This window comes from Stigmatopora argus, chromosome 4 (assembly GCF_051989625.1).
Source record: "Stigmatopora argus isolate UIUO_Sarg chromosome 4, RoL_Sarg_1.0, whole genome shotgun sequence".
Lineage (NCBI taxonomy): Eukaryota > Metazoa > Chordata > Actinopteri > Syngnathiformes > Syngnathidae > Stigmatopora > Stigmatopora argus.
In genome coordinates, this window is record NC_135390.1 from 13,339,946 (window position 1) to 13,351,119 (window position 11,174).

At 43.0% G+C, this 11,174-nt stretch overlaps 1 protein-coding gene across 1 annotated transcript; it reads right to left on the minus strand.

The window, feature by feature from the left end:
- Window positions 1–1,101: 1,101 nt before the first annotated feature.
- Window positions 1,102–5,522, minus strand: tent5ba (terminal nucleotidyltransferase 5ba). Its single transcript, XM_077599685.1, has 2 exons — window positions 5,213–5,522; window positions 1,102–2,633 (listed from the first exon to the last, which is right to left on the minus strand). The coding sequence occupies exons 1-2, from the start codon at window positions 5,366–5,368 to the stop codon at window positions 1,605–1,607; spliced, it is 1,185 nt and encodes a 394-aa protein (XP_077455811.1). The 5' UTR covers window positions 5,369–5,522; the 3' UTR covers window positions 1,102–1,604.
- Window positions 5,523–11,174: the final 5,652 nt, after the last annotated feature.

The window sequence follows — 11,174 nt, forward strand, 5'->3', positions numbered from 1 at the left end:
TGGAAAAATATATAAGTCACACTGGAGTTGAAGTTATACAACATTATAAATTATAGTAAAATAGGGGACAGACAAAATAAGCATCTGTTAATCTGACGTATTAACATTATTTTGGGATGACATTAGCCTAAAAAAATACATATTAGTCACATTTGAGTATAAGTGGCAGCCCCAACCAACTTATGAAAAAAAACCTATAGTATAAAGTATAGTGCGGTACATCTTTTCAAAGCTGATGAAATAAATGTTGACCTTTTTGGAAGATATGTCTTGTTACCTGAGACATAAATATAAGACTTTTTAGGAAATGATCACACCAACAGTAGACATAATCTGGGGCAGCTATACTTCTTCGGAACTTTGACGACTTGTGATGAATGGAAACTAAAAATTAATATTGTAATTGCCGTCAATTGGTTTCCTAAATCAGAACCACACTGCTGCTGTGAATTGATAAGGAATGACTGCAAGGCAAAACTTGAAAAGCTAATTCTATTTGCCATTTTTCCATTTGAGACCTGTCAAATAGAGTTTTTCTTAAACAGAAAGTGCTAAATATGTGGTCACAACCACCTTCTCCACCCTCACTATCAAGATTGTGGACCATGACTCGTATGTGGTGTCAGTCAAGCAAACAGAGTTGGCTTTCCAGTTGTATTATGGGTAAGAGAACAGGCCCACCTTTGTTAAAAAAACACGCTTTAGTAATCAGAAGAGAGAAGGCATTGTATCTTTAAAAAAAAAGACCCCTTATGGTTCACATTCTAAAATCGTAAGGGATCCTTACCTCCACTTTTACAAATGCAGTCAAAAGTCTAGATGCTTTGCAGTGGAGTTGTTAACTGGAAAGCAGACTCCTTCATGTTGACGCTAAACAAGCACTCATGGTATGCATCTAAATAGCACCTGTTACACTCCCATCCAACCCACACGATATTCCAGGAAACGTGAGTGTCGAACGAATGATTTTAACCCATAAGAGCCCACGGTGACAGTGCCACTTTTGGGGGACGGATCTTTCAAAGTAAAGCCAATTACTATTTAAAATTGCGATCCGCTGTCTGGCCCCGATGAAAACCAAAATAACCACACCACCAAAAATGACTTCTCCTTGTTTTAATCTCACAAAAAAATGAATGCTTCTGCTTCTTTAGGACAGACAGAGAATTCTAGAGAAGGAAAAAAAACCCCTGAATGCACAGTTCTTATGTTACAGACATCTCAAGAACATTTCACAGGTCATTTTAGGCACTTGGAATCCAAAACCAAAACAATTCCCTTCCGGAGCAAAAATACATCTTTGGTCCAGTATTTTACAAAAGTTAAAAGCCAGAGTATGAAAATAACAAAAGCTTTGATGTTTCTCTCCGAAAGAGCGTTTTCTTGAAGACGTTATCGCTACATCGTTTGAAAAAAAAAATGACCGGCAATCGGACGGATGTCGTGTGTCGGCTCAATCGCATGTACAGCAGAACAGGATTCTTTTTTTTCGTTTTTGTTTAATTGGGTCACATTTGGCAAACTCGTTTTTTTGTTGTTGTTGTTGTTGTTGTCCTCTTTCTGTAAAATGATACGAAAGGAATCCATCTTTGGCCACACGGGCCTCAGCTACAAGGCAGCCACGTCTGGTAGGAAGCGGCGCACGGCAACACGCGCGGCGCCTGCACGTGCGCGATGTAGTAATTGCTGAAGTTAATGTCCCGGACGTAGGGCGCCGGCTGGTAGTAGCACGTGACGTTAGTCACCGTAGGGATGGCATTCTGCTCGGCCAGCACCTTCAGCGCCAGCATCGAGATGAGGCTGAGCGTCTGGCGCCTCTCGTGACCCATCAGACACACGGTGCTCTCGTTCACCACCTCATACAGCGTCATCAGGCACTCGTAGCGTTTGTGCTCCATGCCGGCAAAGTGGTTTTGGAGGTAAGCCTCCAGTTTGCGCTGCTGCTCGCCAATGTCCGAGAAGTCGATGAAGAAGCGCGAGCACATGTAGCGCTGCATCTGCTTCATGTCCGACTCGGAGGCCGCTCGGAAGCCCCGTACGAGCAGGTGGCAGTACTTCAACAAGCCGCCCCCTCGGATCTCTTCCGGACTTCTGGTGGCTATCGTCCTCTGACACAAGTGGTCCATGGCCTCCCCGAAGTCGCCGTACACGCTCTCGCCGACCACCGTGGGGTGAAAGCTCTCCGACATGGGCGTCTCGGAGCAGCGGTCGAACAAGAGCAGAGAGTCGAGGCAAATCTGGAAGGAGTCCACGCTGAACTCAAACTGCCGTCTGAGAGAGTCCACGAATTTTAGCTCCACGTTCTTGCCCGTGTTGTTGGATAACGAGATGAGGCTCCAGCGGTCCGTGTCGTTGCAGACTTTCACCAGTTTCTGCACGTAGACCTCTTTTAGGGTCAGCGCCGTGATGCGCTCCTTGGAGACTCCGGGTGGCAGGAAGTCAAAGAGGCAGTCCAACACCACATCCTTGACCAGACGGAACGCTTGGTCGTCCTTCAGCGACACCCCGAAGATCAGATCCAGGTCCTTGTAGCCCAGCCCCGTGTCCTGGTGGAGTACGTGGCTGGCAGCCGAACCGTTGAGCCGGACGTCTTTGACGCACACCCCCTTCTCCTCCAGCCGGGCCCGTACCACCTACGGGAAATTTGCGTTAGATATACTGTACAGTGACGTCAATGGCTTGCCGTAGTCCAAATCAATACTCTTGCCCTCAAAGTCCATTTCATCAACATAGGATTCGGTCTGAATGTAACCGAGGGACCATTGACATGTAGACATTTGGGAGCTCCTTGCACAATGTTAGCGATAGATCAGGGGTAGGCAAGTCCGGTCCTCGAGAGCCCCGATCCGGTCTGTTTCCCATATCTCCCTCCACCAACACACCTGAATCAAATAATCTGGATCGGTATCAAGCTTCTGGACAGCTTGCCGATGAGTTGATCATTTGATTCAGGTGTGGTAGAGGGGGGAGATATGGAAAACAGACTGGATAGGGGCTCTTGAGGACCGGACTTGGCCACCCCTGCTATAGATCAAGGGTGTCAAACTAAGGGTTGGTCGCGAGCTGAATTAACGTCAACTCGATTTCATGTGGGCCGGACCATTTTAGATATATTTAGTTGTTGTTGTTTTTAATCGGATTAAAAGAACTGCATCAAAAATTGCAATTGTTTTGCCATTTTAATTCAAAGGGAAAAAAATCAGGAAATATAATTACATCTATAATCTTAATTTGATCCTAAAACAGAAAGTCGGCACTCGTGATTTACTTTCTCGGGCCGCACAAAATGATGCGGCGGGTGAGGTTTGGCCCCCGGGCCGCCACTTTGACATCTGTGCTATCGATGATCATTGTGGCTCCACGTGTCAAAATGTGGGTCATTAAGGCTTAGCCATTTCCTCCCCTAGTGACTTGGATAATGGTTCAAAAAGAGCTGCTGGAATGACAGATATTTATATATCTATCACAGCATGTGTCATTGGTCCATCACGATGAACAACTAACCGAATGTGTCAAATCTCCATTTAACAACCTATGAAAAGGAGAAGCTCATTTTTTGAAAGGACGTTACATCATGTGGACCTATTAATACACGCTCGACTATCTACGGAAAGGAATAGCTTACGATCCAAGGCGAGCCACATCATGTCATCTTTCTGAGGGAAGCGATGACCTAAAATGACATTACTAGGCAAGAGGTGTTTTGCCTCTTGCCTAGAAATGTGATTAGTTGTTCTAAAAGGCACAACATTACTTGTTTGAAATGACTCAGCATGTGAGAACGTGAACTCTGCCTGCATTGATGTCAAGAGCTGGAATGTGGACGCTTGGATTTACATTGGGGTTAGTGCTTCTCCAGGAGCCGCAAATTTGGCTCCAAGGCCAGGCGGTGGAGGCGAAACCCTAGCAGAGACTAGGGACGCGTGTCTTTCCTTATATAGCAACGGGCGATTGATTAAAGTGACAGCGAGGACTTGCCTAAAAAATTCTGGCTCGCAACAAGCTCTATAAAAACATAAAATAAAATAAAAGGCTTGCGTCCATGTTATGAAACAATCTTCTACCGCACTATTAAGTCTTGGAAGTTCTCCTCCTATGATAGAATTTCCATCATTGACGTTAATGGTCTTCATGTTGCCACATTATAAAAAAAGTACAGTCATACTTCTACTTACAAATTTAATTGGTTCCAAGACTGTTTTGTAACTTGAAAATTTTGTAAGTAGAGGTGTACATTATATGTAAATTCTCTCATTTGTTCCACGGTCCTCACACAACTACCAACTAAACCCTTTCAAATTGGTCAGTGTCCCAAGGAAATGATTTATTAATGTCTTAAAATAAATAAAGCATGTGAAAATGTGCCCAGCGCCGCTGAAATATTTCCCTCCGTCGCCGTTTTAGATGTAACACCCGTGTTTGTCCGCCAGACGGCGTCAAAGCTCGTTCTTCCAGGGCCGAAAGCCGTCCACTTTGTAGTACATTTTAGACTTTTACTTTGTACACTGTGTGTGCGTGTGGAAAATATGTGCCATGATACATTTGTAGTTTTTAATCGCTTAATAAGGGGAATTCAAAATAACCTAACGGATAAGGAAATGCATTTACTTTTTGGGGGATTTCGTAACTTGGATCTTTTTCGTATCTCGAGTCACTCATTTGTATATAAAAAAATTGTAACCTGAAACATTCGTACCTAGAGGCATTCGTAAGTAGAGGTGTGACTGTATAGCTTTGGACTCTGTCCTAACTCCAAAGAGAGCACGCGTCTCCACTTCAGGGGGGCTCAAACCTACATTCACGCTTCCTGCAACACTCAATGGAGCATTCATCTTTCCATAACCACAAGCATGAGCTCAGGGCTCGACGCACGCGCTGAGATCATCATGGCCGTGGTCAGAAAAGAAGTTACTGCCTGACTTGGAGGCTTGAGATGGACCATAAGTGGAATTTGGACTCTTTGCAGATAGCCAACTGTCTGTGCAGACGCCACAAGGGGAGGAAAAAATGCTGGAAGTCAACCACTGGAAATGTAAGGGGGTGGGGGTGGGTTGTAAGGGTCGCCTTTGGCTTGAAATTGCAATGAAAGTCTTCAGTGAGTCAAGTGTGAATGACTGTAAAAATATTTGCCAAGAAGAAGAGTCGGGAATTGACTAAGAAAGTTCTGCGAGTGAACAACATGCAAAGTCAAAACAAGTTTTCATTGGTTTACCTGAACAATCTGTCGGGGTCTCATGGACAGCGTGGGGAAGTTTCCCCGACCGTGGATGGGCACGGCTTCCCCCAGGATGGAATCCAATCGCTGCACCTGATCCCAAGACAAGACGCAGAAACGCCGGCTCTGCTTCGAGGCATCTCCGCACTCCATGCCGATAGACACACAGTTCCCTCCAAAAAAAAGCTTTAAAAACTGAACAGATTCCTGTGGTATATTCCACGGACGGTGTCCCGTTCTTGGTGGATGGAGTTCGGAGGAGAAAGCGTGGGGTGGGCTCGGCTGGTGGCGGAGAAGTCCGCCCTGCGTGCCCTCGCACCGACTCATAAGGAAGGTCTCGTGTGTTTCCAAGCTCCTCCCTCATCAGCATACGGCTCTCTGACTGGCTGACGTCTTTGGTCATTGAAAGTGCTGGGTGGAAACTCCCTCTGAGTGACGTCATAGCTGCTTTGTCGCTCCACAAGTTTTTATTGGTGAACAAAAGATGGTTAGCGCATCGGCCTCACAGTTCTGTAGTCAAGGGTTCTATCCCAGATGTTGAGTTTGCATGCTCTCCCTGGGCTTGTGTGGGTTTTCTTTGGGTACTCCAGCACACTACATGCAGGGTAGGCTGGTTGAAAACTCTAAATTACCTTTTTGTAAGAGTGTGAGCGTGAATGGTTGTCCTTTTTCTTATTGTGCCTTGTGATTGGCTGGCCACCGATTCAGGGTGTCTCCTGTAGTTATCTGGGATAGGATCCAGACCCCCCTACGACACCATGAATTGGGAACCAAAGTTCTCTAAAACACCTCCAAGGTTTGCATTATTTCAGTCAGAATTGGATAATATACCCTGAAATCAATAAAAGTAAACAATTTTTAAAAAGCAATAAACTTCCCCCCGGCCCATGCTAAACAAAAAAAACTCATATGGAACCACAATTCGAACGCCGAACCTCAAAACTGTAAATCAGAAGTTGTTGTTCATTTGTAAAACTCCCACGCAAGCACAAACAACACTTATCTGCTGCAAGAGCATTCAGGTCAAGTCATTGACTTCACTGGGCCAACTCACTCTGTTTGCACATTTGTCAATTACTATACTTTGTTGAAATTTTTATACCACCTGAACAATGAATTAGAAAAATGTATTCCTAAAGCTAATATAATGTTGCTTATTTTTTACTCTGTTTCCATGTTGGAGCAGTTTCTCCTTGGTTTTTCTTAATTGAACATACAGGCACCAAATAAGTCCACCTGAGTAAAATATCTATTTATTTTAGGATGACGTTGACCTGTTATAAGCAGAAATGATTTGCAAGACAAAATGCGTTGCTGTTTGGTTTATCATCTAAACATGCGCAATGCTATAAAACATGGGAGTTTGACGTTGGTGTTTGGAACGATGACAGGCTGCCGATAAAACGATCAAATATTGTTTGGCAATCATCCCCATGATATGCCAGTGCTGCCGTTCCAATTTGCTAGAAACGGTCCTTCTTCTTATGTAAGCGTTTAATGACGAAAAGGCAACATGCTGACCTTTAAGCTTCCCTTTTTCCAGATCCCTCCCTGTCTCACATAACACATACATAACACATAGTTGTCCTCTTACAAGGCCTGTACTTTAAAAATGAATTTATTCCTCTCAGATAGAATCCAGCAATGCGGCCAAGAGCCCTTAATGATAATCCCAACACAAACATAGACATTACCCAGTCATTGTTTAGTTTGACGATGGCCAATGCAGAAAAAAATCCTCTTTTCGAATTCCCAGCATAGTGAACCATGATTCCAAAAATAAAATAAAGAAAGAAAACATCCAAGTTAGGCGCATTATTCGACCTATAAAATGTTTATGAGAGAGTGAAGTTCATTTTGCGATTGACCGGTGTTCGCTTTTAGTGACGCTTTATGTAATAAAACAGATACACAGAAAAACATGCTCTTAAGCACTCTAAGCACGCACGTCAGAATGTTTTCCCTAAAACGCGAGTACCTTCCAGAATGGCAGGACTTTTTGGTCCCCATGGAAGATTTTCTTCTAATCCCGATAACATAATCACATCACCTTGACAACCGCATCCATCTTTGTCCACTAATCAGATACGTCGTTGGCGTGACGGCCAAGACAGCTGCGCTTTATAGTTGTATGACTAGGCCAGCAAGTCATACGACTATAAATAGAACGCCAAAGCGTCAGCTGCGTATCCTGGGAAATCAAAACCTGCATTTAGCTCAAATGTTAAACACTTAGAGAGAGAGCGCAAAGATGGCTGATAAATATTAAGACCAATTTGGCGTTCAGGTTTTTTTGTCGTTTAGTGGAATAATGAGTCACACTATGTACACACCAACATGTGCGACCTTGTGCTTTTTAAACAAAGACTCAAGGCAACATTGCTAAATATCAGTGAACCCTATTCTGTTCGACTAAGTACGGTAAATCATGACACACCAGGTCATAACTGTTAAAGCAGGGGGGCAGACTCGGGTTGGTTCGCGGGCCGTGTTAACGTCAACTCGATTTCATGTGGGCCGGACCATTTTAGATATAATATCTAGATTTTTTTTAATACATGGATTAAAAGAACTGGATTAAAAGCCCTGAATATTCTGTTTTTTATAGATCTAAAACAATGTTTATTTTAGCTTTTTATATATATTTTTTTAGATTTTACAAAATGATTTTTGAACTAAAAACACAGAAAAAAAATATTAAAAAATTACAATTATTGATTTAAAAGGGGGAAATCATGAAATTTAATATATATTTATACTCTTCATTTTAATTTGATCCTAAAACAGAAAGTCGGCACTCATGATTTACTTTCCCGGGCCACACAAAATGATGCGGTGGGCCAGATTTGGGCCCCGGGCCGCCACTTTGACACATGTTAAAGATTCTCTAAAAAGCTTAAAGAACATAATGTCAACAAATAGGAAATAACTACGTGTACTGTACATACATACTAAAACAAAACTATTATTTCACACAAACTCTACACTAATATTAAATGTCCCCTAAAATCGCATTTAAATCATGATTAGAAGTAGGTCCTAGATTCCTACACTTTTGAAGAAGGTAACAAAATGCAAAATAAAAGGCTTAAAGAAATAAGCAGGAACACATTTAAATGCATTTTTTTTCAATACCAAAGTGCATCATCAATCACTGGTCATCTTTTTAGGAAATAAAGGATGTAGACAAATACAACAGTGAATTATGAAGCTATAAAATCATTGGCCTATTTGTATTGCTCTAGCTACTATTTGACGAGCCCGTGAGAGAGAGATTGTTTAAATACGGCACTGATATTCACATTCATATAACATCTTTTTTTATAAGCGTTTACAACTTTGACATTCTGGAAAATGACGATCATCACTTGTGACGTTGACTGCTCATTAAAGTTGAGCTGCACTGTGTTTAGGCACTCAAACACCCTATAGCTATTTGTTATAGAATATTTTCCAATGATTTTACAAGTGGGAGTTCCCGCCCCAAACGAAAAGAACAAGAATTGCTAGATGCTCTGTTTTTATCCCTGAGTTCACATCCTGTCCAATGCATGACAAGTGACACTGTGAGTCTAGTAGGTGTGGTAAAGTCTCCCGTATTTAAACACACCCTAGACAAATTGGCCCTTTAACTGTTCCTGTCTCAAGCTTGGGAAAATATTTGGAAATTCTCAAGTACCGAGCACGGCTCAATGAAAGGGTCTGAGTCTGTCCAATCCGCCATCTTCAGTCTGTCATGGAGAAAATACAAAAATGTCTTCCATCAAAACCTATTATTAAACAATTCACACTAACGCCAGACGCCACAACTAAGTATATTATGCCTTTTCTCATTAGCGCAGCACGTTAGCCACGAACTACAAGTGACGTCTGATCCGGTTTTAGCACTTTTGCCATTACAATATGGCTTGATTGGTCCGAATTTGTCCAGAAGTCCTTTCAGTCGTGGCACCTGTGCTCCAAAATCAGGTTGAGTTGACCACGCCGTCAGGGACATCCGGACGTACTGTCTGCCTATTTTCTTATCACAACTAGAGAAGGTGTGATAAGCGCTCCATTTACTTTTACGGGTTGCCCCAGATGTCAAATCAATTGGAGTGGAGAGAGCTTACGCAAGCAAGACGCGCTGTTGACGTCAGGAGTGGCTGCCTGATTAATTACAGTAGTGCGCAGCGTCGTGTTTACAACAAAAGCACGAAACGAGCGCAGTGAAGTTAAACCAGTCTTTACCATATGCAGTCATCTGAATATTACAGGCCTACCCATTCAGGGTGCCCCCCGTCTGGAGGCCATAGTTAGGTGGAATAGGCTTCAGCACCCCCGGCAAATGAGCGCTTGAGAGAATGTTGCAGGCATTGTCGTCTATTTAAATCCCATTGTACTTGTATAATGACAATAAAGGCATTCATTTCAATTCGTCCCTCATATTTCACATGACGTGCCTGATTTGATGCCGTTTGCGATCTCATTTGTATTATTTTGTTTTATGCCCTTTTCCAAAGCCTTTTCTCAAACGATTTCATGAATGAGACGTGTAAAAAGACACAGTTTGCCCATCTCAAGTGTGTTGTTTTTGTAAGGAATTTCATTTCAATTTCATTTGCAGGTCTTCAAACTGAGCAATTTGAATTTCAGGTGATTTATTTATTTTTTGGAACATGGTGTACCATCCCAGTCATGACTTGGGGGCAGGAAATGGGACAAGTTATTGCATAGTTGAAGTGCTCCGAAGCTCAACGGTCAAATATAGTGTTGGACTATTATGTAACACTAGTTCATTTTACTCGCTCAAAGGACGGGGGGGGGGGGGGGGGGGGGGTCCGGGCGAGCTGCTTCACTTAAGCTATGGTGTATGGTAACCGCGTTGCAGAACAAACAAAAAAATCCCATGCAAATAGCAGTCTAGCGAGATCGGAAATTCCTTCAGAGGTTGCCATCAAATTGACAACGAATCAATCATCTCTCTGGCTTGCGTTCGGCACATCAGAAGAGTGAAGAGATTGTGACTGGCTGTGTGGCAGGGCCATATTTTATGCATGTGAAATGTCTCTTTATTTCCCCCATGAAAGCCAAAAAGCCCAGCACACATGTGGACCAATGAGTTATAGGGGAGGCTGTGTCGAAGACAGGAATGTATAGCCTCGCTCATAAAAGTCCTTAACTCGCTGGCTTTGGCTGGGGAGCTTCCTACTTGGACAGATTCCTTAACGGGAGCTCAAATCTTTCTATGCTACCATTTCAAAATGACTCTAAATGCACCCGTTTAAGTGTTTATGCACACTAGTGCGACAGAAAAGGAAACATTGCTTAACTTCTTACTCTACGTGCCTCAGTCTATGACCCCTCCAGACGGCGAGCTATCCACGAGCGCAGGCCCCTCGCCAAGAATATCATTAGAAAGTAAAAATAAAATGGACAAAGATCTACCATTTTCCCTACACGTGATCCCAGCCAGGGATGTTGGATATGAAAGACTTCCAGAAGGGGAGTGCTGGCCACTTTCAACCACTGCAGAGTTTACCAGAAGGGAGAGGGAACCCCTATTTAGCAGGGAGCTCTGGTTCCCTTCCCAGAAATCCTGCACCCCGCTGCCCTTCTGACGCCGGGGGCTTAAACTCCAAGCACAAGCTACGCACAAGGGCCACTCAAAATCAGTGGGATGTTTCCAGATAAATTCCCTCAGAAGCCATATCTGTTAACATCGTTCCACCGCTGTTTGACATTAAATGATTTTAAGAGCAGAGCTACATTTTTCCAACCTCGTCTAAGGGAACATCCAAAAATATATATATTTATATGTCCGTGTGTGTGTCGCAGAAATTTATTATCCATATTTTGTATATCCCCTCCTGGAGGGCCCGAGGGAATGTTACATCTGGATGTCATTAAGTGATTTAAGCAGTGTTTCCCTGACCTTTTGAGCTAAAAAAAATAAATAAAAATACAGTATCTAAATAAT